The sequence below is a fragment of the Tiliqua scincoides genome, chromosome 5 (assembly GCF_035046505.1).
Source record: "Tiliqua scincoides isolate rTilSci1 chromosome 5, rTilSci1.hap2, whole genome shotgun sequence".
Lineage (NCBI taxonomy): Eukaryota > Metazoa > Chordata > Lepidosauria > Squamata > Scincidae > Tiliqua > Tiliqua scincoides.
The window spans coordinates 17,380,035-17,407,627 of NC_089825.1; the positions used below are offsets into that span (position 1 = coordinate 17,380,035).

The following is a 27,593-nucleotide window of genomic DNA, read 5'->3' on the forward strand; positions in this document are numbered from 1 at the left end:
AGGCGTTGTGGGGGTGTCACAGGAATCTGTTTTGGGCTGTGGGCTGTTCAGCATTGCTATAAAGGACCTGGATGAGCAGAAGGGATCCTCATTGAGTTTGCAGAAGCACAAAGCTGGGGGGGGGGGATTGCTAACACCCCAGGTAGCCAAATCAGAATTTGGCTACATAATTGGGCCTACACACAAAGATGAAGTTCAACAGAGTCCACATGTAAAGTCCTGCACATAAAGTAAAAAAAATTCTCACAGGATGGGGGAGATGGGGCTTGGTGGCAGCACCTGTTTTTTTTTTTAAAAAAAAATTGGTGTCTAGTAGCAGAATCCTATGCACATTTTCCATGGGGGTAAGCTCCATTGAACAAAGCTGGACTCACTTCTGAGCAAACAGGCATGGAATGGGGGGGTGCAGAAGCTGAACATGAGACAGCTGCGTCATGCAGTGGCAAGAAAGGCAAATGTGATGCTGGGCAGCATTAACAGAGGCAGGGAATCCAAACCATAAGAAGAAGAAGCACTACTCTGGTCAGCACTAGCCAGATCTCACCTTGAATATTTATCCACTTTTGGGAACCACGTTTTAAGGGCAACATTGTTAAACTGGAACCAGCTCAGAGGAGGGCAGCAAAGATGGGGAGGAGTGCGGAAACCAGGGCCTATGAGAAATGCTACAAGAGCGCATGCGAGAAGAAGCAAACAAGGGGTGGCGGTCGTGGGGGGAGCGTGCTGCCTCCTGCCAGAGCCCCCCACTGCGCCTTTTTCCCCACGCGGAAAAGCGCTGGTCCCCAAGTTGCTCTCTGCTCCCCCGAAACTGCCACGTAGCCAGTGGCATAGCTAGACGGGGCAAAGCATTAAGTCTTGCAGGAAGCCTCACCGCAGCGTGCAAGCGGCCCCTACCCATTCGTAGCCAGGCTCTGTGAGCCTGAGAACAAACCCGCGTCAGTGGCGTAACTAGAGGGGGGCAAAGCACTAAGTGCAAGCGGCCCCTACCCATTCGTAGCCAGGCTCTGAGAGCAAACGCGCGTCAGTGGCGTAGCTAGAGGGGGCAAAGCACTAAGTCTTGCGGTGAGTCTCACCGCAGCGTGCAAGTGGCCCCTACCCATTCGTAGCCAGGCTCTGTGAGCCTGAGAACAAACCCGCGTCAGTGGCGTAACTAGAGGGGGGCAAAGCACTAAGTGCAAGCGGCCCCTACCCATTCGTAGCCAGGCTCTGTGAGCCTGAGAACAAACCCGCGTCAGTGGCGTAGCTAGAGGGGGGCAAAGCACTAAGTGCAAGCGGCCCCTACCCATTCGTAGCCAGGCTCTGAGAGCAAACGCGCGTCAGTGGCGTAGCTAGAGGGGGCAAAGCACTAAGTCTTGCGGTGAGTCTCACCGCAGCGTGCAAGTGGCCCCTACCCATTCGTAGCCAGGCTCGCCCTCCCCACCCTGAATGGCTCCGCAGGGGAGGGGCTGCTTGCATGCTGCGGTGAGACTCCCCGCAAGACTTAGTGCTTCGCCCCCCTCTAGCTACTCCACTGACGCGCGTTTGCTTTGGAAACGAAAAAGAGGCAGGTGGGGAATCCCCAGCACGGAATTCCTTCTTCTTCGAGGCCGCTTCGGCGTCTCGTTGGCTCCCCCCCCTTCTCCCTGGGAAGGGTCAAGGCTTGCAAAGTCCCCCGCCTCCTACTGCGCCCTCCGCCTAGGCGCAAAGCGAAGCGAGCCAGGAGGGGAGTTCCTGCCGCCGGCCCTTTTCCTCTTTTGGGTTACGGTAAAAGCAAACTCGAAAGTAAGCGGCAGCTCCTCCTCCTCCTCCTCCCCGCCCCGTCACCTCTGGCTGCTCCTCCCCTCGCCCGGGCTTTCCACTGCTAGCCTGCTGGGCTCCGGAGCGCTCAGGCTTCGGCACGGTGCCTGATGGTGACAGCCGGACAGCGCTCGCCGCCCGCCTGCCTCACCCGGAGCCCTCTCTCGGCGGAGGGCCAAGGAGCGCTGCCTTGCGGGGACGCGATCCCGAGAAGGGACCGAGCGCCACGCTCGCCGCCCAGAGCCAGAGGCAGCGCAGGTAAGTCGCTAAGGCTGCAATCCCATCCACACTTACCTAGGAGTGAGCCCCACTGACTGTACTGTGGCTTACTTCTGAGTAGACACGGCCAGGATTGTGCTCTCAGGCTGCAATCCTGTCCACACCTTCCTGGGAGTAAGCTCCACTGGCTACACCCAGTAGACATGCCTGAGTATAAGCACCATTGACTGTAAGGGGACTTTCTTATGAGTATCCCATGGCTAGGATTGGCCTCTAAGGCTGCAGTCCTATCCACACTTTCCTGGGAGTGAGTACCATTGATTACACTGTGGCTTACTTCTGAGTAGACACAGCTAGGATTGGGCTCTAAGGCTTTAGTCCTATCCACACTTTTCTGGGAGTGAGCCCCATTAACTGTACTGGGACTTACTTCTGAGTAGACATGGCTAGGATTGGGCTGCAGTCCTATCTGCACTTTCCTGGGAGTAAGCTCCATTGACTTTAGTGGGACTTATTTCTGAGTAGACATGCCTAGGACTGGGGTAAGAGGCTGCAATCCCATCCACACTTACCTAGGAGTAAGCCCCATTGCCTATACTGGGGCTTACTTCTGAATAGACATGGCTAGGATTGGGCTCTAAGGCTGCAACCTTATGCACATTTTCTGGGGAATGAGTCCCATTGACAATACTGGGACTTCTGGGTAGACATGCCTAGGAATGGGCTCTAAGCCAGCCAGCCAGCCAGAAAGGAGGAAGCTGTTGGAGCAGGCGGTAGTAAGTCTGTATCTGAGAAGGTTGTTCCCCATTTCTCTGTTCCGCCTGGTCTTCAGTTTATCCTTCAACATAGTGGCATCATGTATATCCAGGTGGATGGTTCATCTAACAGCCATATGGAGGGCTGTTCACTCAGATGGCTGTGCAAGCACCTTATCCCTACAGTGGTCTTAACTTGAAAAGTGATTTATGATTTATTTTGTGTGTGTGTGTGAGTGTGAGAGAGAGGGAGAGAAACAGACGTTTTATTTTCATTTAAAACTGACTTGCCACTAAGTAGAGTGACCACTTACCAAGGGGTGGGCAGAGTGCCTCTACCTTTAACCATTGTACAGAAGTGGGAATGTTGGCAGGTGCAGCTTTTTAAACCCTTCCAGGCTGAGCGGAACCTGCCAACATTCCCTCTTCTATACAGTGGTTAAAGGTAGAGGCAGTCTGTTCCTCTTGTATCTGGTCACCCCACCAGAGGGTGGTGTCCTCTTTTTATAGCCTCATGCCTTGGAAAAGAACTTAAATGTCCCCCTTTTCCCTGCCCTGAAGGCAGCACAGAACCTTCTTGGAACTATATTACATATAATTTATTATATGTAAGAAATTGTATGTAATATAGTTTTAAATTTAATAATAAGTACTATAGTGCTTAAATTAACCACATGAAATCAATATACAAGTGTTTTTAGCTTTTATTTTTTATCATGTCCTATATTTTTCTTGGATATCCTACATTTTGGGGTGCCTTGTTCCCTTTTGTGGCTATGCTATTAGGTCACCTGCTCCACCAGTGAGGTTGTTGCTTGAAGAGTGTGCCTGTTCCTTTAAGCCTGGTGGCAGCAAGACTCATCCTTTCTAACTCCATAGGTGCTTTTGAGGAATAGGATTATGACCTCAGGTGAATACCTAGTTTGAGTTCAAGGCAGTTCTCTCAGATCAGCCTCCTTTCCAGCCCCATCCAGCAGTTCACATGGTCACACCTGTTTTGTAGGGACCAGCATCTGGTGGCTCTTTTACCTGAATGCTTCCTTGGCTCTTGGCAGCCATGCATGTTGGCAGCCTTCAGTCTAGAAAGACTATGGTATTGCGCTCTGAAATGCTAGTTGGCAATGCTAGTTGGCAGCCATGCTCAGGCAATTTCCCTGCTGAGAGAACAGGAAAATAAATCTCTGTGATTAAACACACTTAAAGTGCTGCTTCTTTTGACCAGTTTGTAACATGAAACTTTGGAAAGTGTGATGCAAATAAGATGACACTATGTGTGATGCAAATAAGATGAATAAACAAATAAAGAGCTAATAGGCTAATTTGCATTACACTTGCCTCTTTTGTTGTTCAGATTAGCAACCTGCTTTAATGCCTTGCACAGGAGAATGAATGTGAGTTTGGACAGGGAAGTTCCCATTTATAAACTCATCTCTGCTGTGAAGTCATTTAATGGCTTTAGGGAAGCCCCTGTCACTCTGTCCATTGGGGATTATATGTATCCCATTGGTATTATAATACTACCTATTTTAAAGGGGTGTTATTGGAATTGCTGAGATAATGTGCATGAAATACTCTAAAATACTATATAATCCCAGATATTATTAATTATGACTGAGATCAGAGTGCTATTCAGCTTTTATATCTGGGGTGGCCAACCTTTCAGCTGGACATTTAACAATTGTGTGGGGGAGGAAATTTCAACTTGTTTGTGAGATAACAAGCTGCATCTGCTGAAATTCCCTGCCTCCGCACAGTGGTCCAGGAGCCATAAGGTTAAAAGGTTGACCACCCAGTCAATCTTGCACCAAAAAGTCAGTAACAGCATAATCCGTGTGTCTACTCAGAAGTAAATCCCATTGATTCAATTGACTTACTCCCAGGTGTGTGTAGGACTGCAGCCTAAATAGTAAATGCATACACCTGTAAAAATGTGTGCCTCTATACAGCCAGATCCATGGAGACAATGGAAGATGGAGAGGGCACAGTGGAGAATATGTATTTATTTCATTTATTCATATGCTGCAGTTGAACTTATTTCAGTTGCACATATTAATGCTAGTTACTCTATTAAAATATTATTACACAGCTCATTCCTCCACTTCAAATGGTTCACCTCCACTTAGTGGTTCAGTGTATTACCACCAATGGTGTCAACAGATCAATTTATTTAATAAGGTGATTTGTTACTATTTAATGTGGCACTAATTGGACACTGTTTCAGGGGACAGAAGTATTATTTTATTTTACTATTTCATCAGTACCCCCAACACTTTACAGGAAAGTCAGTCAAAAGGATAGGTCCCTGCTCTTAGGTAGAACTATCCATCTGCATTTCAATAGACAATAGACAACAGGACAACAATGTTGCTCCTGTGTTAGAATTTTGGGTAGATATTTGTAAGAAAAAACAATATTGGGGTTGACAACTTGCCTTTACAAATATTGTGAAGAAGAAGATGGTTCAGTGTTGATATACTGTACCACCTTTCTCACTGACTCTCACAAAGAGTGACTTACAGACCCAAGGTGTTGCTTGAGCAAGTGTGTGTGTTTGGGGGGGGGGGGTTTGAGATGCAATAGCTCATTTGTGGCTTGCCTTTCCTGATGGGTTGTAGCATGAGAGGTGTTGCATTAGCAGCAGCGGAGAAGGCAAGAGAGCAGCAGCAGGTGTCCTAAGTAAAAACGAAAATGAAGACTGGCAGCCTGCTCCATCCCTTTGGGTCATTCTCTGGAAATTTCACTGGGGAATTCTTGCGGTTTTGATGTACCACAAGACCGAGTTCCCCTGTCCCTTACTTAGTTATTTGTGGATCCAGGACTGTGGAATCTCCAAAGGAGTATTCCTAAGAAACAAAAGGGAGCTGGAATTGCTTTTAAAGTTCACTGGCTTGACCCTCTGCAGGGAGAAGGTCTCAAGTTCAGTTCCTGACATCTTCAGCAAGAAGGGCCTCATGTTGCAGGCCCTTGCCTGAGAGAGTCAGACTCCAGCCAGAGTCATATGCTAGCACTGGACCAGATGGACCACGGGTCTGACTTTGTCCTCCATTTATATGCCAAGCTCTAAGTCGGAATAGTATCTCTGAAACCCCTGCCTTGCTTTTTTTGGGTGGAGTAGATAAAACTATGCCGCCAGCCTTGCTCTCCAGCACAATGTCTGTCTGGGTGCCTCAGTCCTGAGTCACTTGCAGGATTTTTATCTGATAGCAGTGCATTGTGTGAATCAGATGCATGGAGATACACGCTGTAAAACTGCACCTCAAAATTAGGTCACGTTCCTCCTCACTGGGAATACACGAGTGTCCCAGATACTGGAATGCTTGCTTACGCCTCTCTTAATGGCTGTGCTGGTCAGCCACTGTGCAACAGAGTGAACTGGAATGTTGCCTGTGACCTCTCCAGCCCACTGTGCCTTTGCTAAGCTCTAGGGCAAGTTGTCCTCTTAATCAGTCTACATTCTACATGGTTGTCCAACCTCACATTCTGGTACGGGGTGTAACATGGAGTTTTTCCTTCCAGCTACTTGCTCAATAGTCAGATGTTCTCTACTTTCCGGGAATAACTTTGCTAACAGCCTCCCTATTGCCCAGTAAAGCTCCTACCCAGTAAAGTATATCACACAATCTGCATTCAGTAAAGGAGACTGAGTTATCTGGAAAAACTGCTTTTAAAGGTCTTTGGTGTTGTTGAGTTCATGAGTACATTTGGAATTCCTGTAACTCTGGGGAGAATGTGAAACAGTTCCTGGATGAGAAGCAGATGCCAAGCAGAAACAGTTGCACTTCATGGTCAAGTGGTTGAATGGTCAAGCCCTTCTCCCATGGAATTCTGGGAGCTGTAGTTCTGTGAGAAGCAGCTAAGGATCTGTAGTAGAGAGTTCCTAGCACCCATCCCAAACCACAGTCCTCAGAGTCCTTTGTGGGAAGTCCTTTGTTAAACTGATTTATCGTTAAACTGATTTATGACCAATATATTTTGCTGCCTCTGCAGGCTTCAGAAAGGACTTCGTAGGGGACTGGAGCACAGCTCAGGTCCCTTTCGGAGGGTTCAGGTGAGGCCCAAGTCTGGCCCAACATGGGTCCAGGGGACCCGCATGGAGCCAGATCCATGGATGTAAAATCCGTGGATAAACAGGCTGCACCTGTAGTTATATGAACTGTGTGGCCCTCAAAGAATGTTACATTGGTCAAGGAGTTGTGTACTGTTCAGAATTTAATGCCAGCTCTAGTACAGCACCACTTTGTCTTCTGTAAGGGAAAGTTAAAAAGCAGCAACACTGCCAGTGTTAGTCTTTACCGCCTTTGATTATGTCCATGCACCCTGCAAATTGGCAGTTTCTCAGACTTTGCAGTCATTGTAAATTTCTGAGGTTTACGGAAACTATACTTAAAGAAAAAAATATGTTACTGTGTGAGAAGTTACCTTTTTTGGAGTTGTGAAGTCTGTTCATTAGGAAAAAATAATTGTTTTTGTCACAGGTGAGAAGGCATATGGGGTGCTGGAGCTTATTTATTACTATTTTTATTATTTTTTAAAAAAACAAAACAAAACTTTGAATTCCTTTTTGGCCAGGTTGAGATTGGATCATGTCGTCTGTCACACTGAGGGCAAACATACCCTTTAAGTAGAGCCCTGGTATAAGCATCTTTCAGCTTAGCAGACTGGCAGCTATCGTGATCCTCTTGGTGCAAGTTGAAGTGAAGTCAGTGGCCTGAAATGCCCTCCTTTCTCTGCGTAGGTTTGTCTTGGTTGTCAATGGCAAGGATATGCACAGAAGCCTATCAGCGTAATGCTCCATTTGCGGGACTACGGATCTAAGTAGTAAACATTCCAATCAAACATAGACTGTGTGGACACTGCATGTGAAAAACTCAGTTTTCCTGAGTGCTTCTCTGGCTTGGTAAGTGGAAACGACTGGAAATACCACAGGCATGGGAACTCAAGTCAGGTGACATGAGTCTGAGGTGCAAAAACATGGTGTTTTTTGCTGCCTCGTATACTCTCAAGTCACCTGCTCTGAAGACTGGCACTGACTCGAGTCTGAGATCACTGACTTGGCACTTGGTCCCCATGCACGCAGACTCGAGTCTGTGTCTGAGGGTGCTTTCTTATTTTTTTCACAACATAAAAGATCTTGTGGCACCATCATTCAGACTGGATGAGTAGCGGGGAAATTCCAGCCAGGAGGCAGGGACAGGTTAATGTTTTGGTTTTGCATCACGCAGGAGGTGGAGGGAGGGAGGCAGGCAGGAACAGGCTCTCCTGTCCATCTCTGAAGCAACCAATGATCATTGGATGAAGGTGATCTGATTTTTTTTCTTTGGATGAAGGAGGGTAGAAGGAGCAGTCCTAGTGGGTTCTTGTCCTAGAATTGGCTGGAGAAACCTAGGGAAGCAGGGGGAAGGCAGCTTGTAGCGACCATGCTTTCCAAACTTATGGCTCCATTGTTGCTTGATAGGAGGAAGCCTCATTGAACAACTGCCACATATGGACTACTCTATGAGTAGAGCTGTAAAGGATTGGGTCATACTAGTAAGCATCTCAGCTGCTGAGTGTGACCCTCCTCCCTCTTGCCACCTCTGTCCCCACTCTCACACAGTTTGTCCCACCCCCTCCCACCTTGTTCGGGGATTGAATGGGGGACAGCAGGGGAGTGATTAAAGAGAACTCCCCCCCCCCCCGCACACACATATACCCTGGCAATAGCTCAATTTTTCCCAGCTTGCCTCTCTGACACAGTTCCAGCAGTTTCCTATCCCTCATGTGGCCCTGAGCTATTCTTAGAGATTTGGTACTGTCTCCAAGTCTTGACCATGACATGATCCTTCTCTAACATAGATTCTGATGGGTGGGTGTGTTTTCTCCATGTGCCACACAAAGGCATTTGCCAGAAGGCTCCTACAGCTAGGCAGTGAGTAGAGTGGAGATAAGCATCTTGACCAGAAACTATAATAGGCATTCGACACTACCTGACGGCTCCAGCAGAGCATTTGTCACGTGCCTGGCCTTGAGAGGCAAGTTAACCAGTGTGTCTTTCCTTCTTGGTCTTCGTCACTGCCCAATTTTTCTTTCTTGCCACACCTAAGTCCTGTAGTTGTGTTATGGAAACAGGTGAATCAAGAGGCACTTATCTTCAGTTAGAAGAAAAGTAGGCATGTCTTTGAATTGTACTGCTTGGTAGAAATAGTCAATCAGAGATCTCTTTCAAAGGAGGGTTTTTTTCAGCCCTGCATGGAAGACTTTTAGTTAGCTGTCTTCATTTGAGCCTCCTGTGTTATCTTTCCTTTAGGAATCTCCCTTTTCTCTGCCCTTTCCTGTTTCTTCCTATGTGTTCAATGCCCAATGATCTTGTGGAAATGGGGCAGTTTTCCAGAGAGGAGAGAACTTTCTTGGAAGCTCTGTCATTGCCTTAACAAAAGGAAATTGGAAAACAGAAAGACTCCACCTGTCTGCTGGTGCCTAAGAGGTAGTCTTGACTTGGCTTGTTCGTTGGTTGTTGTTTTTATGTCATATCAGGAAATAAGTTTTGCCTTTTGCAGCTAGAAATTGCTCAAGTCCAATTTCCTTTTTTAAAAAAAAAAAAAAAAAACTCATGCTGAGCATTGCCTATGGAGATATGTGTGCACTGGGGGATTTCCAGTCATCTGATTGTCTAAAATAATGCAATCCTTGTTTTTCCAGGTTTTTAAGGCGTGGATAGGAAGGTTCCTTCTGATTTTGGACTGGAAGGTGCTTTTAGTTGACATTTCAGTTTGGATTCCTGTAAGTTCTTGTCTCCTTCCAAACCCTCTTCCTGAAACCATGCCAAGAATCTACATAGAAAAAAGAAAGGAAATATAAGCGGGGAGCAAAACAGAAGGACTGTTGACAATATGCTATTATCTCTGTGCAACTGAAGAATGTTTTTGGTTGGCTCCTGAAATGCAGTTTTGTGAAGTTAGCACCAAATGAGTCTGGAATACAGCCCAGTTGCATTACGATTCTTGCTTTTCAGTCCTCTTTGACTGTTCTAATGGAGAAGGTGCTGGTTGTGATCATGACTTTGGGTATTGCTATGACCAGAATGAGCTATAGCCTTTCCAGACAAAGTGCATGAGAGAGGCTATGGGTGTATCTCAGGATCAGGGTGTCTTCTTCTAAGCCAGCCATTTTCAACCACTGTGCCATGGCACACTGGAGTGCTGCAAATGGTCTGCAGGTGTGCCTTAGGAGTTTGGGGGAGGGTCATTTACTAATAGAGTTGTTGGGGGATGTGAGCCCCCACTGACAACACTGTGCCTTGTCAATTGTCAAAAAACTGACGATCTGTCTTGGCAATTTTAGTACCTTGTCAGTGTACCGTGAGATGAAAAAGGTAGAAAATCACTGTTCTGAGGTGTCTGGAATATTGTCTTTCCTCAAAGAACAATACCTAGTTGCTGGAAATTGTGGTCCCCCAAGTAATGACTGCTGATATCATTGTTTGTGGCAGATGGAGCATGGTGGGCACTCATTGGCTAGTGCCTGTGATGTCACGGATGACATAAGACACATCTACCCCAAAACCTCTGCTATTTTTCCCCTCATCTTTTTCTTTACCAGATGAATGCTCCTATATTAGGCTGTTTCAGCTGGGATATCACCTTTCTTTAAAAGCTTCAGGCACTGAGAGACAAATTTCACCCAGAGAATGAAGGAGGTATCATGGGGCTTTCCTAGCCCCAAGCATTTCCCTGACAGTTTTACTGCTAGGAACCTGAGCAGTCATCTCTCATCTTCAAGACAACTGCTGGTGGCTGAAGTCACTCTTTTCAAGAAGGCGCAAGGGGTGTTGAGAAGTGCAGGATATGATTGGCTTGTGAAGGCAGCTGCAACTGGGCATTGCTCCTCTTGCAGAAGCAGCAGGGCAGCTGAAGAGCCAAGTCTCAAAACAGCAGCTGCCTGTGCTGCCTCCTGATGTGAAGGACTACTCAGTGAGCCTCCTAATTTCCTCTGCATCCCTGGCAGTTGGAGGCCCAATCAACCCGACTTGTGCCTCTCTTCCATGGGACCCTGGGTGTTCTAGTTGCAGGTTTGGATTGCTACACCACAAGCCTATGCATGTCTATTCAGAAGTCATTCCTATAGTATTCAATGGTACTTGCTCCCAGGAAAGCGTGTGTAGGATTTCAGCCCTAATCCCCTTTCCTCAGTCATGCACGTCCACCTCATTGCATGGGGCAAGGATCCTTGGCAGGACTAGCCATGGTGAGCTTGTGCTAATGTAGCCCTGTTGTCACTTCCAACTGAAATTTCTTGGGGCTTTCTCCCAGGGAAGTGTGCATAGGATTGTGGCCTCATGTAACCAGGTGCAAGGGTGAAACTGTGTAAAGAGTACTGTTTCCTTCCTTTGTCAGTGTATGGCTACATGGTTGCACATGTCAAATGCTTCCTATTTTGGTATGTCTTCATTTTCTACTTCAGCGAACTGTGAAGTTTTATGCAGCTCCTTTCTTGCCATTCGTAGGTCGAAGAAGGGGAAGACAACCGACAGTAATGGAGTTTATGAGCACTGACAGTGACAACAAAGAGGAAATGGACTTATTGTTGGCAGACTTCAATATATCTGAAGTGATTGACATGATGGAGAACCTCTACCCCAATGGAGACTTGCCTGTTTATGAAAGAAGCCTCATCACTCTGTGTCAGGAGCCAAACAAAAACGAGGAACGTGCGGAATCCTTACTGTTCAGCAGGAGAGAAGTTTCTTTGTTGTCGTCTGTCAAGTACGGCACTGTGGAAGACTTGCTGGCTTTTGCAAATCAGGTGTCGAACACTGCCAAACAGTTCTGTCGGCCCAGGAAGCAGGAGTCTGGAATCATATTAAACATGGTATGTTGTTTTCTGGAAATTATGTACTATGTGGTATTGCTGTCCTGAACACAGCTACTTGACATTGATCAGCTTGGAAGCCCATCAGATTTAACAAATCGGAGGGCTTCCAATTGGAGTCTCCAAAATCCAGTTTGTGAGGGGCTAGATTAGAGGAGAAGTATCACTGATGTCCAAGGTACTGTTTCAAACCACAATAAAAACCGACAGCATTCTCCAGTGTTTATTGAAATCTTAATTCTGTAACAAGAGACAGCTCTGTAAAAGAGCCAGTGTGTATCACTGCATCTTGAGTTTGTTATGTGTCTGGGCATTGGGGCAAAACTCAGTGGCTCTGTCCAGTTTCCTAGGATAAATCTATTGCATCCAGTTATGATTGCAACTTTATGCCCATGGAAATGTCTTTTCTAAGAGAGAGCCTGCTATCAGCAGTATTTTTACCTACAATATATTAATAAGTTATTGAAGAAAATGTCTTGCCTGACTAATTGGAGACATCCATGGAGTTGATCCAAAGACTTTACATCTACGAATCAAACCAAATAACCAAGTAAACATCACAGCCTTACTTTTAACCTTGAGCGACTCAGAAAGTGTTTGTCTTTTTTTGAATACGAGCCTTTTGATGTCGAGTTTTAGCTGGCTTGCCATTTCTTAGTACCACACAAACCCTTATTGGGATCCCTGTGGCTCCCATCTCTCTCCACGCTTGCTCAGTCTGTTTCGGAAAGGCTGCTGCTCCCCCTCCTCCCAGCACAACCTGTCATGATAGGAAATGTTGAAACTGTTTGCTTACCTTCTAAAGCCTAACCCACAGCTTTGTGCAGCAAGAGGCTGGAAGGTTCCAGGAATGAACAAACAAGTTGTCAGGTAGACTCATTACACAACCCCTTCTTTATTAGTTCATCAGTCAAGCTATTGTTGCCAGACAATTAGCGGCAACTTGTGTTTTATGGGAGGCTGATGGCTGGCTGGAATTGTAAGTATTTCCAGAGTGAACCGAATGCTTCACATACTGTTCCCATTTGATCTTTCTAAATAAAGCCTGCTGGTTATGTCATGAGGCCTCTGCATACTGAGAAGAAGAAGAAATCGGGGAAAGTGAAGCAATTGTGGGAAGGTGACAGAGCCCAGGCTTAGCATACAGAAAGTCAATCTCAGGTACCGTCAGGTGATAAGAACTCACAAGCAAGCCTGAGAAAACCCTCTGTATGAGACCATGGTAAACTACTGCAGAAACCGTCGATGGCACTGGAAAAGGTGGATCCACAGCCTTCCTTGGGTAGCTTCAGTCAACACCCCTGTGTCTTCAACATGTAGTTAGTCTGTGGAACTCCTTACCATAGGATATGGCATCTGATGGCATCTGGCCTAGATGCCTTTAAAAGGGGATTGGACAAATTTCTGGAGGAAAAGTCCATCACAGGTTACAGGCAGTGAAGGGTATGTGTAATCTCCTGATTTTAGAAGTGGGTTGCCTCAGAATGCCGGATGCAAGGGAGGGCACCAGGATGCAGGTCTCTTGTGTGCTCCCTGAGGCATTTGGTAGGTCAATGTGAGATACAGGAAGCTGGACTAAATGGCCCTGTGGCCTGATCCAGTGAGGCTGTTCTTATGAAATATAGTGTGCTTGTGTCCTGTTTTAATCTTCCCCTATCTTAAATATTTTATAGATCAGACCCAAAAATGGGCGTTATCAGATTGACTCAGATGTGCTTCTGTTTCCATGGAAGCTCACCTACCAGAATATTGGGTCTGACTTCATTCCACGGGGAGCTTTTGGGAAAGTCTACTTGGCGCAAGATGCAGAAACCAAAAAGCGAATGGCTTGCAAACTGGTAGGCCACTTGAATTTTCTTTCTACGTGTTTACCATGCATTTGGGTTAGGCTGTGGATCATTCAGTGATTTCCATGTTAATAATTGGGGATGTTGCTTTTTGCATACGCTTCAGTATATTCATGGGTGGGGGGCTTGGATGTGTACACGAACCTCCACTTGAGCAGTGTTTTTCTTGTTCCCTGACATTCTGGAAAATGATCCATATGTACAGTGAATGGTGCATTTGCTAATTATGAACTATAATTATGAGTTTTGGTTGTGGGACCCAGGGAATGGTATGAAGGCACATGATGTAGCAGCCTATTGAAGTTAAGCAGGACTGAGTCCCTTCAGGGCCCCATGTTTGCCCCACATTCTAGAATTGAACAAACTCATGAACTAAAACTAGTATGCAACTCTGCCTCCACACTGGAGCCCTATGTGCATTTGGATGGAAAACTGCATGCAGGAGTAATGTTTTGCCTCCTTTTCCCTTTAGGCTTCTGTCCCCTACTGCAGAAGACCTATACAATTAGTCTCAGGACCCAATCTGAACCAGGCCTAATGCTGGCAATTCTTGCGATCTGCCACCATAAGGCCTGGACCGGTGCTTTTCTGTGAACTGCTGCCACCAGTGCAAAACCTAAAGGCCATGCATGGGCAACACCATAATTTGGTGGTAAGGGTGGAGAGGAGGATGGTAGGGGTAATTGGTGGAGGTGGATTTGAAGAGAAGGGTGGGTGGATCTTGGCTGCAGCTGCACATGACCCCTGACTCTCCTCAGACTTAAGCCAGCTAAAAAGCTGGCATAGGTTTGAGGAGACCCATTGGAGACCAGGTGGTCTACAGTGTTTTTGGCTTGCCTCTCCTGGGCCACCTGCTCTCCCTCCTGCTCTCTTGGTGGCTGTGCCTGCTCTGGGCTGGCAGGAGATATGACTGGCCTGTCACTCTGTAATATAGTCTCTACTATTACACTAGTGTAAGATGTGATGAACACTGTCTCTTTGCCATTAGACATTAGGAACTAAATATCTGGGATCCAAGAGCAGGTTGCAATGACTATTTGTGATTAGGGCGTACAGTGATGGTTCAAGGCTCTCCAAACAAGCTGGTTCTAATTTCTGGTGATGGTTCCAACCATTCTTCCCCAAACTTGTGCTTCTGGTGCAATGGGATTGTGTTTTTCCAGTGCAGTGAGGGCAGTTCAGTTTGTGTCACTGAGGAAAATGCGACATCTATAGCATTTGGAATGCTGTGAGTAAAGCAAGTGTGATACTCATTCAAGCAGGTCTTGGATAGTCCCTGTGACATCACTTGCATGGTGATCACGCTACTGGCTCATATGAATGTCCACAGTAGGTCTCATGGCAAAAGCAGTTCTCATGCTACTTGGTTTACATTAGTTTTATTTTTTAAAAGCTTATTCACAGAGGGCTCCACTTCCTTATGTACTACTGAAAGGGTAATGCTTTACTCACTTTTTTAATTATAACATTGATAATGGTTGATTTTAAAATATTTCTATCCTGCCACCCCCTAAAATATTGGGTGCTTTAGCTGGATTAACAGTAATAATTGAAACAATAAAATATTAAAACAGTGCAAAATTAAAATACAATAGCATAGCTAAAATTAACAGGCACAAAAGTTATAGTACAACCTCAGTATCCGCGGGGGTTCCATTCTGGAATCCCACCCCTGCAAATACTAAAATCTGTGGATACTAGGGTTGTCATTTAAATGCCTTCAAAAAAGAAAAAGTGTTCAAATAGCATTTTTTTACCTTCACATGGGGAAATTGTGCAGTTTCACCACACAAAGGTAAGAAATGTTATTTTCATGGGGTTTTTTTTCTTCTTTTTTTGAAGGTATGTAAATGTTGGCCCCGGTATCTGCTAGCATCCATGGTAAGGTAAATCCGCGTATGCTGGATCTGTGGATACCGAAGTCACACCCGTATAACAAATACAAAAACACTGCAACAGAAGAAAAAAAGATCTAGACACCAAATCATATTTTCAGCCCAATTCACAACCCAATTGGTGTTGTGCTGACAGACCATGAGTTCCACCAGCACATTTTTTGGTCCACTGGTCCAGCAGTCTCTCCACTGTTCTGCAGAGAGCTTCTGCTGGTATGAAGCCCAGAAGGCCATGTGCCACTGACAGCAGCATGCAGATCGATCATGCCCAGACCCCCAGTGGGTGGAGAGGTGCATTTTAGGGGTGGGTGTTTGGGTGCATTTTAGGGGCAGGGTGAAGGAAGATCTTAGCAGCAGTGAAAAATGCCACATCCTATGTTCCCCTTTCAGCCTATATATGCCTCCAGCAGATGCGGACCTAGGTTCTGTGCTGCCCCGGGGCAGCAGACCACAACATGCCACCCTCCCCTGGTTTGTATGGGACTGGCTGGTTTGTATGGCTGAGGACGTGGTTCCGCAGTGACCCTGTGGTACAGCAGTCTTCTGGTGGTGGGTGATGACATCATTGCTGATGTCTGCTTCAGCTGAGCTCCAACCTGAATGGAGCCCATCTTTGAGCTGTGTGGTCATGCAGTTTACTGGGAAAACTCCCAAACAACCAGAAGGTTGCTGTGATCAATGGTTTCAAAATCCGCTGAGAGGTCCAGCAGAATGGACAGGGATGCACTCCTCCTGTCCTGTCACCAATGTAGATCACCCACCAGGGTGAGCAAAGCTGTATCTGTCCTGAAGCCAGGTCTGAAACCAGATTGAAAGAGATCTAGATAATCTTTTTCATTTAAGGCTCCCTGAAACAAGGGTGGTGCATGCCTCAGAACTGTCTGAATTGGCTGCCCACTGCCACCCTGGCTTGCAAGCTCCTGTATGCACCCCTTCCATGGAGAGAGGACTGGAGAATGAACACATCATGCAGCCTCCTCCATTAAACGAACAGGTGCAGGGGCTGCTGGGAACTCTGCATGATGTAGTCGGGGAGAATTTGCAATTGCATCAGCTTCCCCCCTCCAGTAGTGCTGGAGGAAGAAGGAGGCTGCTGCTGTTGCAATTTTCTTTTGATTTGTTCTCAGCAGTTTGGAAGAGGATTGGAGTGAATAGTGGAGCTGCAGGGTAGTGGACAGAAGGGCTGGGGACTCATTCATTTGCCATTCCTCAAAGGGTGCCACTCCGTGAAAACATTTCAGGTGGCCTCATGGATGGGTTAACCCTGCCCTGGAATTGAGATGTCACCATCCACTTGATCACCTTGCCCCAAAATGGGAGGTTAGAGACTGGCCGATCATTCTCCAGTACAGTGGAATCCAGGGAGTGTGGCTTCAGGAAACTTCATGTTACATCTTACCAGTGAACTTGCCCTTTTCAGCAACATGTACCCTGTTGTGAGCCTTATCCTTTCCTTGCCCCATTTCTTCTTGCCTTTTTGTAATTTTTTTCAAAGCAATGCACTGCAGGTCTCTGGCGCATCATTTGGGGTTCGATATCATCCCACAAGTTCAGGATCTAAAGCAGTCTTTTGCTCAGATTTCATCACGTGGGTTTTCTGTATTTTGGCATCCTAGGTCCCAGTGGAACAGTTCAAACCGTCGGATGTTGAAATCCAAGCCTGCTTCCACCATGAGAATATCGCAGAACTATATGGGGCCATCTTGTGGGATGAGACGATCCACCTCTTCATGGAAGCTGGAGAAGGGGGCTCTGTCCTGGAGAAAGTAGAAAGCTGTGGGCCGATGAGAGAATTTGAGATCATTTCAGTGACGAAGCATATCCTCAAAGGACTGGAGTTCCTTCACTCAAAGGGAGTTATCCATCAAGATATAAAACGTAGGTTTGCATTCACTTTTGAAGACCTGTCTCTTCCCTTACATCAGCAGCATGATACAGTGTTGAAAACCTTTGGTTTAGAGACTGTCCTTATCTGCTGAGCATAGTGGGTGTTAAACTGTGTTCAAAGAAATCTTGGGGTTCCTTGGAAGCTTAACTGGGGGTCCTCACAGAGATTTATTTATCTGAAGGTACTGAAAATATTTATATACATACTGAGGCTTTCATGGCCAGAATGTCCAATTAAAAATGTTCTGGATTGAAGGCCATGGTCCAACAGGATGCTTTTTGCCTGACGTTTTGCCCCCGTCTGTGGAGGGCTCTCTCTCTCTCTCTCTCTCTCTCTCTCTCTCTCTCTCTCTCTCTCTCTCTCTCTCTCTCTCTCTCTCTCTTTAAAGAATTAAAAAATAAAATTATTCTTGAAATAATATATAAACAAAACAAGACATCAAAAAGAATAGAAGAGGGGGAATGGAATGGTGGTGATCTTGGGATGATGGAACCTTTGAGAATGCCCTCCACAGACAGGGGTGAAACATCTGGCAAAAGGCACTTGGTTGGACCATATCCTTCAAGCCCGGTCATTTAAACTATTAAAATATTTATGCTCTGCCTTTCAGTCTCAAAAGGGACCCCCAAGGCAACTTACAACGATCAGTTTAACACACAAGAATTGTACACCCACTGACAGCCCAATCCTAACTAATTTTCTAGTGGCAATGCAGCTGTGTCAACCAGGCACGCACTGCAGCCTGTGATGGGACCACCTCAAGGTTATGGAACATTTGTTCCCTTACCCCAGGGCTACATTGAGGCTGCATCAGTGCTGGAAAGTTGGATAAACTTGGGCTGTTAATAAAACAAAATCAAAACAGAAATGAGAGAACAGCAACCAACAGCACAGAGAAGAGCAAGTATTAAAACCAATTCAGAAGCACAGAAACAATGAGCTGAAACATTTTAAAGCTAAAATAAAGAGGCTTTGGCCATCAGGACTGATCCCACGCTTGCAGAACTGCGCTGAAGGTGTTGAAAAAATGGAAATTCAGCAGATTTCAAATATAAAGTGGGCTGAACATATTGTATAAAGCTGCCTTATACTGGGTCAGATCCATTTTCCTCAGTATTCAGGATTGACTGACAGAGGCTCTCTGGATTTCAGGAAAGGGTCTTTCCCAAACCTATGTGGAGATGCCAGGAGTTGAACCAGGGGTCTCCTGGATGAAGGCAGATGCTCTGTCACTCTGTCCCTCATTTGTAGCTGTTACTGGAAAGTTGTGTGTGCTTTGAAAAATGTGTCCCACTAGAAAACTTGGGAGCTGTTTAACTTGGCCTTGTTCTCTTAGCCATGCAAAAATGCCCTGATAGCTATTTGCATATCTGAGATGTGCTCACTGTAGACTCTCTTGCTAAACGGGATGTTTTCTTTGTTAAAATGAATGTCACAATTTTTTTTCCAAAAAAAAACAAAACTGTTTGTCTTCTTTGTTTCTAGCAAGCAACATTGTTTTCATGTCAACCAAAGCAGTTCTGGTGGATTTTGGTCTAAGCGTCCAAATGACTGAAGATATTTACTATCCCAAAGAACTTCGAGGAACAGAGGTAACAGCTGCATGTGAGAGTAACCTCCCCCCAGTTATAAATGAGAGTGGGAAAGATGGAGAGCATAATCCACTAGGAAGGTGGATGCTGTGAGCATCCATTCATTTCAACAGAGCTTGCAGAGCAGAACTTCCCACTAGACTGTGTCCTTTTCGCAGAAAAACATATCATTGAAAGTGTCCAATCTGAAATGTAGCTAAAGTAAAAGTAATAGCTAAAAAGCTGAACGGCTTTAGTCAATGTTCCCCAAACTGTAAGCCCTGGGGAGCCACTGAAACTAGTCAGGGGCGCTGTGGAATCCTTGCAAAAAAACCCCACTGTCCAATACAGCATATGGGATTGTAGCCCTAATGGGGAGCCATAGCCAATGGCCCAGTAGGTCAAGGGAGCCACCAGTGGAAGAAATTTGGGAACCCCTGGCTTTAGTGGGGTGTGTGTGTGTAAGTGCATGTAAAGTTCCCTGCAAGTAGTAAATCGGCACATCACGTTTGCATATCCTTCTCACTGGTGTGGTGTTTTAAAAAATATCTTTCAGGGAGGGTTTTTAGCATTCCAACACACACACACCCTGGGAAATCTGAAGTGGCACAGTACAGAATGCTATCATTTCTGTCTTACCACTTCATTGTGATGCTTGTGCAGACACAGGTCTGGAGCTTTGGCTTCTGTATGTGTCTGCAGAATTGTTGTGCAAAGATAGAATCCGGAAATGGATGTTCTTTGTTTGCATACTATGGTCTATGACCATGCGATTTAGGGTCCTTTGGTGCAGAATTTCAATCCACCGAAATGGAATTGATCCAACGCAGATCATATATTCTTCACTAGGTGAAAATGGGTTTCTGTGACAGTTCGGGAATTATTAGCAGCTCCATCACAATGAGCTACTATGAAAGCTTACGTTGTACTTGCAAGCTGTTTTCTTCCTGTTCGCCTCCCTCATGAAGGCTTTGCATGGCTTTTGTGTGAAATCTGCTAAGATAATATAGCTGGAGAAAAAACTCCATCTTAACCCATTTCTGCCCAGCCCACAAGTGTACACATTTGATCCCTATTGCATTTATGCAACGTTGGGCAGAAATGGTTTAAGTGAGTCAGTGCCATTGGGACAAGTCTAAAACTGAAGCTCATTTTCCTCTAAATGCCGTTTGCAGATTTATATGAGCCCAGAAGTGATACTCTGCCGGGGCCACACTACCAAAGCTGACATCTACAGCCTGGGAGCGACCATCATTCACATGCAGACTGGCAACCCGCCATGGGTGACTCGATATCCTCGTGCTGCGTACCCTTCCTACCTCTACATAGTAAGCATCAGCTTGGATTGGTCAGCCAACTAGATGTCAGGAGAGGCTTTCTAGCCTTGCCTTCTCCCTGGCGTGTTAGTTAACTGCGAGGAGGGATTGTTTCATTTGGGGGAGCATTCAGTTGTTCAAGCCTGCACCTGCAATCAGAAGTGGTGCATTCCAGACTCAGGTTTGTCATCTCAGTGAGAACTGGACCTCACCAATACAACTCTGCACAAGTAGCTGCACTCACGCTAGGCCTTTTGTATTCTTGTTGTGTAAAAGTAGTAAACTTCCATAGGATTGTGGAAGGAGGAACAAGAAATGGACTGGTGACACTTCTTTATTTCTGATCTGGATGGAGTGGGAAATGGAGAATCATAAGTATTCAAGTTCACAGGCAGAAGGTGAACTTTTAAAAAGTAACTCTAATGGAATGAATCAAAGGGTGCAATCCTATCCAGCTTTCCAGTGCTGATGCAGCAGTGCCAACAGCCCATGCCCCACACCCTCCAGTGGTGGCAGTCACAGAGGCCTCCTTAAAGTAAGGGCATGTTTGTTCCCTCACTTCAGGGTTGCACTGCAGCTACATTGGTGCTGGAAAGGTGGATAGGATTGGGTCCAAAATGTCTTTGCTGTCCCAGGATCTGCACAGCTACAGATCAGTACATTCCAAAAGTGCGCAATTCTAACTTGTGCCGGAAACAGGCAGGCCAGCGGGCCTATTCTGCATCCAGCACAAATTTGGGGTCAAAAGCAGCACAATCCAAGGCAAGGGCAACTTTTCCCCTTACCCCATATCACGCTGCAGCAGCCCCAATGGGTTTACTTGGATCTGCGCCACCTGAAGAGGTGGAGCAAATCTGAGCAGCCCAGGACCATCCTGAGCGTAACTGCTGGATCCTGGCCCTGCCTCCCACTCCCTACCCCCCCCCCCAGACAACTGTGTCGGCCAACCTTGACCTTCTCCCTGTGGCCTGTGTTCTCCCCGGGCCCTGCTTTACAGCAATTTTGCGACACTCCCATGATGGTCAGGATTATGCCCTAAATTTTTTAGATAGAAACAAAGACTCGTCAATTTATTTTAGCATGCACTTTTGTGGATTAGCATCCAAGTTATAAGATGCAAGACTTTGGTTGGTGCATGTACATGTGCGCATGGGTAACAAAAGAGAAAATAAAAAAATTGGGGTGGCAGGGCTGTAGAATGCAAGGATGAAGTCTAAGACCATTTTTTGGTAAAGCATCAAAGTAAGAAGCAATACAGTGACAAATGTCACAACAGTTTCTGCATCTGATGAAGTAACTCCAGTCCACAAAAGCACATGGCTATTTCTCTGGAAGCAGATGTGTGTAACACATCTGCCTTGTGCGTGCTGGCAGTTTGTACTCATTGAGGCCATGCCACTTAAAAATGTTTGTCCAAGTTTAATAAAGTCCATTGCCCTGTCATGTCAGTCCGTACTCCCTTTTGGCACCAAAACTGGGTCACATAGTCGCGCTGAAAACAGTTGCCCGTCTGACCAAGTTAGGCTTGCAAACCTTTGGTTGAACTCCGAGCAAGTTTCTGGTTTGCCATTTAACTCCCAAACAGGCTTGTTTTCCAGTCCTCTCATAACCATGTCATGCAGCAGTGGAGTGGCAGTCTTCCAAAATATGACTCATGGTGAGGAAGTTCCCAGGGTGGTAACTTTATAATGCAAAAAATCCTCCTAAAAAAAACTCTTCCTGCTTTACCCCACCCTCCTGGTTAACACTTATGCTAAAGCTGCCTGTTTTATTGTTTTAATAGATACATAAGCAGGCACCACCACTAGAGGACATAGCTGCAGACTGCAGTAGCGGCATGAGAAGGCTACTGGAAGCCGCTCTGGAAAGGAACCCAAACCAGAGGCCCTCTGCTATGGAACTCCTCAAGCATGAAGCGCTGCACCCACCAAGGGAGGAACAGCCTCGCTGTCAGAGCCTGGATTCGGCCCTGCTTGAAAAAAAAAGGCTTGTGGCAAGCAAGGGGCTAGAATTGCCTGAGAACATTGCAGGTACAATGCCGATCCTCCTACCTCTAGGCCCTTTGTGGCTGCTTGTTTTTAAGCCTCTGCTTACTTAACTGCTGAAGCTTAAGGGCCTTCCACTGAAACATACCAGTCAAAGTCTTGACAAGCTGAGGTCAGAAGACGATCACATTCAAGTATGTGGCAGGAGTCTTGTTGACTTTTCAGGCGACTCAGGCTCTGCTGAGTTCCGCTGTTCCTGTAGTAGCAGTTCAACAACCCTGAAAGAATCATCCTGGAAGCTCTTGAAAAAGTGGACTTTCCAGAGTTGTGAAATAATTTTTCTTTGGTTTTGGGGATATTAGGTTTTGTTTAATCTAGAGATAATAGCTAGGGGAGAAAACAATGATGACAGCCTAAAGCAGAGTTAAAACAGTGCTGTGTATGATGACATACAATTTTTTTTAAGAAAGCATTTTCTTAAAAAAAAAAAAAAGAAAAAAATCTGCACAATTAGCATATGAGCCAAAGTACTGGTTTATGTATATCCAGGATTGCAAACAGTAATAGGTGATCCTGCAAAAATTATGTTTGTTTGGAGATTTCTCACCCACATTAGAGTCTTCTGTAGTGTTCCTTGTGCTGCCTTATACCCTACATTGCCCATTGACACCCACTCTCTGTTTCCTGGTCTTCAACCAGGTCTCAATCCAGGAGAGGACCTGACCTCTAATTCCCTGACTCTGGAGTTTTTTCAGTAGCCTTTGGTGAGGGACTGTGTCGAACACCTTCTGAAAGTCCAGATACATAATGTCCATGGGTTCTCCCGCATTCACATGCCTGTTGACCTTTTCAAAGAATTCTAAAAGGTTTGTGAGGCAAGTCTTACCCTTACAGAAGCCGTGCTGATTCTCCCTCATCAAGGCCTGTTCGTTTATGTGTTCTGAGATTCTATCTTTGATGAGGCATTCCACCATCTTACCCGGTATAGATGTTAGGCTGACCGGTCTATAGTTTCCCGGGTCCCCCCTCTTTCCCTTTTTAAAGATCAGCATGACATTTGCTATCCTCCAATCCTCTGGCACCATGGCCATTTTGAGGGACAAGTTGCATATTTTAGTCAAGAGATCAGCAACTTCATTCTTTAATTCCTTAATAACTCTTGGGTGGATGCCATCCGGGCCCGGTGACTTATTGATCTTTAATTTATCAATGAGGTCTGAAACATCTTCTCTTTCAACCTCTATCTGACTTAATTCCTTGGTCAGGAGGGGCCGTTCAGGCAGCGGTATTTGCCCGAGGTTTTCTGCCGTGAAGACAGATGCAAAGAACTCATTTAATTTTTCTGCCATCTCTAAGTCTCCTTTTATCTCCCCTTTCCCTCCCTCACCATCCAGAGGGCCAACCACTTCTCTGGCGGGTTTCCTGCTTCTAACATATTTGAAGAAGCTTTTATTGTTCCCCTTAATGTTGCTGGCCATGCGTTCCTCATAGTCTCACTTGGCCTCCCGTATCACCTTCTTACTTTTGCCACGTTTATGTTCCTTTTTATTCTCTTCATTAAGGCAAGACTTCCATTTATGGAAGGAAGCTTCCTTGCCCTTTACGGCCTCTCTAACTTGGCTCGTTAGCCATGCGGACACCCTCCTTGACTTAGTGAAGCCTTTCTTCCTTTGCAGTATACACTTCCGCTGGGCCTCTATTACTGTTGTTTTAAGCAGCCTCCATGCAGTCTGGAGAGATTGGACTCTTTACCTTCGCTTTCAACCTCCTTCTAACCAGCCTCCTCATTTGAAGAAAGTCAGCTCGTCGGAAGTTAAGGGTTTTTGCGAGAGTTTGCCCGGTATTCTTCCCCCGACGTGCATGTCGAAACGGATCACAGCATGATCACTGTTCCCCAATGGCTCCGTAACATTGATATCTCTAACAAGGTCCTGAGTACCGCACAATATTAAATCTAGAGTCACCTGCCCTCTGGTGGGCTCCATGACTAGCCGCTCTAAGGCACAGTCATTTAACATGTCAAGGAATCCAATCTTCTTTTCATGACCAGAACACAAATTGACCCAATCTATATGAGGACAATTGAAGTCCCCCATGATTATGACCCTGTTCCTCCTTGTCACCTCCCTTATCTGTTTCCTTGTCACCTCCCTGATCTGTATCCTGTGCTGGTTGGCAGTGTCCTAGCACGTTCAGTGTTTGATATGCTTTTGTGAATATTGAGAGCTGTTTTTTGGTGCATTTGCCCCCTCCTTTTGGCCTTCAACCCTTCTGAGAAAGTGATTACAGGGAGTACACCGGGGGGGGGGGGCAGGGGGAAGGTCCTGTACATTGGTCCGGTACATTGGTTTTTTTTAGGAGTGCCATAGGGCATTTAGATATTTTCAGCTTTAAGGAGCATTCAACATTCAGTGCTTGAGAGTGCAGTGGAAAAGACTGCTAAAGGCTTTATTTTGGATACTCTTCCAGTTGTTAATAGAATTGTGTGCCAAGTATGCCATTTACAGTCTCTTCCCCTGAGGCTGTCCCTCCTTGAATTATCCTTGGTTAGTTTTTGTGAAGCCCCATAGCCTGGAAGGTTTTTCCTTACATGTATGCACAGTTTATTGTACCACAGCATCATCAAAACACTGATCTGGAGTTTAGCTCTCTAGTGAAGAAAATGAGTAGGAAAGAATTTTATTCTTCATCAGACAGCACATGGGGAGAAGAGCAGGAGGCTCCCAGACCGTGATTACTACCCAGTCAGGCTAGTGCTCCTGCCTCATTCTCCTGAGCTGTGATGCTTTGTGCTCCTTGGCTCGGCAGAGGGGAGGCACACTTGCCAAGAAGACTGAGTTACAGAAGGGAAGCATCCCTTTCACTCCTGTGGCTTTGTTAATTCCACAGAGATGCAAATTGAGATTTGGAGAACTGTAACCAGTTATTATGTTTTCTTCTTGAGCACACCTGGCCTGTTCCTTACAAACTCTGCTGGTATATTATATTGCTTGGAAAAAAGCATGTTTAATAAGCATAAGTAACAGTGGAAAAAAAGAATCAGCCATGGTCAGTTGATCTAAAATGAGTGTCAGGTGTTTGAAGGTCTTTTGATTAATTAAATTATGCTTAATTTGCCAAAATAACACTCTAATCAATGGTGCAAAATTACTACGCGTGTTGTAATATACAAATAAGAAATTCCATTGATGCAGTAAAGCTAGAGATGAAAGGAATCCCATTCCTTCTTTGAATCAAAACTGTGAGTGTATCCATTTCGCCTATCTCACTGTATGACATCAAATACTAATTTTTCTTTCTTTTATCTGCCAGATTCTTCTTGTCTTGGGATCACTGAGGAATCTGAACTGCTAAAGAGACAACGATCCCTGTACATAGACTTGGGAGCATTAGCTGGCTACTTTAACATTGTCCAGGGATCAACTGTGCTAGATTATGAATAAATCTAGGGATCTCTTATGCTGGACAGACGGAAGCTGTGCCTCTCTTTGAAGACAAATGAAGTGCTTCTTATCACTTGAAGGATTTTATAAAGCTTAGGATTGCTGACCAACAGACAGCCTGCATTAACTTTTTTTTTTGTTTTGCATTACAAACAAGAGCCCCAGAAGGACAATTGTTTGGGGAGAAATATTGCTGCTTGGAGACTTGGCCTACATCTTGTACACACACATCAGTTGAATAACATGATGTAAGTGAAGATCTGAAGTGGTTCCATTCCCAAATGGTTGATCAAATTAGTTTGCCTGAGCTATGTTTGCTTACCTCCTTGCCAGGAACTCACTTTAGACATCCATGAACGCCTCTTTAATTATTAATTAAATTAATCATTATTAAGGTGCACCTCCTTCTAGTTGCTCCATGGCTTTTGATGGAGGGATCGTTGAGATGGCTTGGCTATGATCTTTCCCCTTTGCAAGCTCTTAGACTGTAGCTTTAGGTGAGCTTTCCTACGGAGGTCCTTAGCATTGCTGGTTGGGGTATAAACCCTTCCCCATATACTGTTATCCTGCCAGTCTTTGCATGTGTCTTCCATGGACCAGGAGGCAGTTCAGTGACCCACAAATCAGTAGAGCATAAACACCTCCACCCAAACACCCACTAGTTTTGGTGACTGACTGTTTTGGATACCAGGGCAGGCAACACCCTGTCTATTGAAAGCCTTTTCTTTTTGCCTCCCTTGGGTTCTATAACATACTTCTCAGGTCTTCTCTTTGCTGCTTCTTTGATCGCCCGACTTTTAGGCCAGAGGAATAAACAACGCCTACCAGCTTGATTGTGTTGTCAGCTGTTACTCTGCCCTAATCATAGATGGGAACACCCAGAGGTCTATTCTCCACTAAAGAAGGATCACGTGACAAAGTTTGGGCAATTCCAGTATATGGGCCAAGAACCATATAGACAAATAATAGTGATGGAGTCTCCATTCAACATAAAGGTTCCCCTAAGTATCTTTTGCTGCCTGTCAGAGTCCAGGAGCTTTAGAACAGACTGCTAGGGTGGGAAACCATTGCAAAATGTCCATCCTAACTCTAGGCAAGTATCCTGCTTTGGATACTTACATTTTATGCGGCTATTCAGAATGCACTTGAATGGGTATAACTTGCACTTTGAGTTGGCTTGCCACATTGGGTGCAATGATCCAGATTGGTCTCTTGTGCAAGACTCATTGAATGGGGGTTGTGCAAGAGTACACAAAAAGTGCAGGCACATATAAGTAAATTGTAGTGATTTGCAGATCAGTAGGAAATAGCCATCGTGAGGTATTTCATGTATAATTTTGCATGTTTGGGACTCTATGCTGATTAGCTTATGGCCATGGCATGACCTGTTTGTTCAGAAGATACACTTGTATTCAAATGCCATGAGTCTGAGATTATTTATGTTCCTATGGAAACAGATCTTCTTTTCTCTTGAAGATATTGAATATATTTATAAAGTCTACTTTCGTGTTTTGGATGGCAGTAAAACTGTTTCAAGAACATGGTTTAGTACATCCCATGGAATGAATGTTTATAAACTTTTTTAAACTGTGCAGTACAACAAATTATCTCTTTAATCCTTGGTTTTTTTTAAAGGTGGCATACTATGTATGTTGTAAATAGAACTATTCATAAAGTGACATTCCTCTTTTAAAGTGTAAATGTCAGGCTATTTGTGTGTACAATAGATCTGTATCCATTTTTCAGCCCTGATTCCAATAAATATTGGATTAAATATTTGAAGGAATAATTGTTTTGTGTGTGCATTTTTCATATCTTAAAGGACCTGTGAACTGTTTACCCAGCTGACAGCACAATCCTCTGCATGTCTACTCAGAAGTAAATCCCATTTTATTCAACTGGGCTTCTCCTGGAAAAGTATGTAGTGTGGATCCTCACTTTACAATGGACTCTCTGTAGTAAAACAAAGTTCTCTACAAAATATTCACTTTATGATGGGCTCATGACTGCCACCAACAGGACTGCGTGGATGATAGATAAGCCAATCAGTG

At 45.3% G+C, this 27,593-nt stretch overlaps 1 protein-coding gene and 1 long non-coding RNA gene across 5 annotated transcripts; one reads left to right on the top strand and one right to left on the bottom strand.

Annotated features, from left to right (window-relative positions):
• Nucleotides 1-1,880: 1,880 nt before the first annotated feature.
• MAP3K8 (mitogen-activated protein kinase kinase kinase 8) lies at nucleotides 1,881-27,316 on the top strand. Of its 3 annotated transcripts, XM_066628031.1 has the most exons (11): nucleotides 1,951-2,034; nucleotides 7,486-7,647; nucleotides 9,037-9,213; nucleotides 9,429-9,509; nucleotides 11,233-11,597; nucleotides 13,271-13,435; nucleotides 16,956-17,217; nucleotides 18,713-18,819; nucleotides 19,974-20,126; nucleotides 21,898-22,144; nucleotides 25,412-27,316. In XM_066628031.1, the coding sequence occupies exons 5-11, from the start codon at nucleotides 11,262-11,264 to the stop codon at nucleotides 25,540-25,542; spliced, it is 1,401 nt and encodes a 466-aa protein (XP_066484128.1). In that variant the 5' UTR covers nucleotides 1,951-2,034; nucleotides 7,486-7,647; nucleotides 9,037-9,213; nucleotides 9,429-9,509; nucleotides 11,233-11,261; the 3' UTR covers nucleotides 25,543-27,316. The 3 variants fall into 3 exon arrangements, with proteins under 3 accessions (XP_066484125.1, XP_066484126.1, XP_066484128.1); XM_066628028.1 differs by lacking the exons at nucleotides 7,486-7,647; nucleotides 9,037-9,213; nucleotides 9,429-9,509 and having other exon boundaries at nucleotides 1,881-2,034; XM_066628029.1 differs by lacking the exons at nucleotides 7,486-7,647; nucleotides 9,037-9,213; nucleotides 9,429-9,509 and having other exon boundaries at nucleotides 1,881-2,034; nucleotides 13,331-13,435.
• On the bottom strand, nucleotides 8,432-12,534 carry LOC136651531 (uncharacterized). Of its 2 annotated transcripts, none has more exons than XR_010794527.1 (3): nucleotides 12,394-12,534; nucleotides 11,452-11,577; nucleotides 8,432-9,559 (listed from the first exon to the last, which is right to left on the bottom strand). It is a non-coding gene; the product is annotated as an uncharacterized lncRNA (long non-coding RNA). The 2 variants fall into 2 exon arrangements; XR_010794528.1 differs by having other exon boundaries at nucleotides 11,380-11,577.
• Nucleotides 27,317-27,593: the final 277 nt, after the last annotated feature.

Coding starts and splice junctions, on each gene's coding strand:
- MAP3K8 (XM_066628028.1), top strand. CDS start 1,887: ATGGTGACAGCCGGACAGCGCTCGCCGCCCGCCTGCCTCACCCGGAGC. Junction 13,436..16,955: donor AGCGAATGGCTTGCAAACTG/GTAGGCCACTTG, acceptor TTGGCATCCTAG/GTCCCAGTGGAACAGTTCAA. Junction 17,218..18,712: donor TATCCATCAAGATATAAAAC/GTAGGTTTGCAT, acceptor CTTTGTTTCTAG/CAAGCAACATTGTTTTCATG.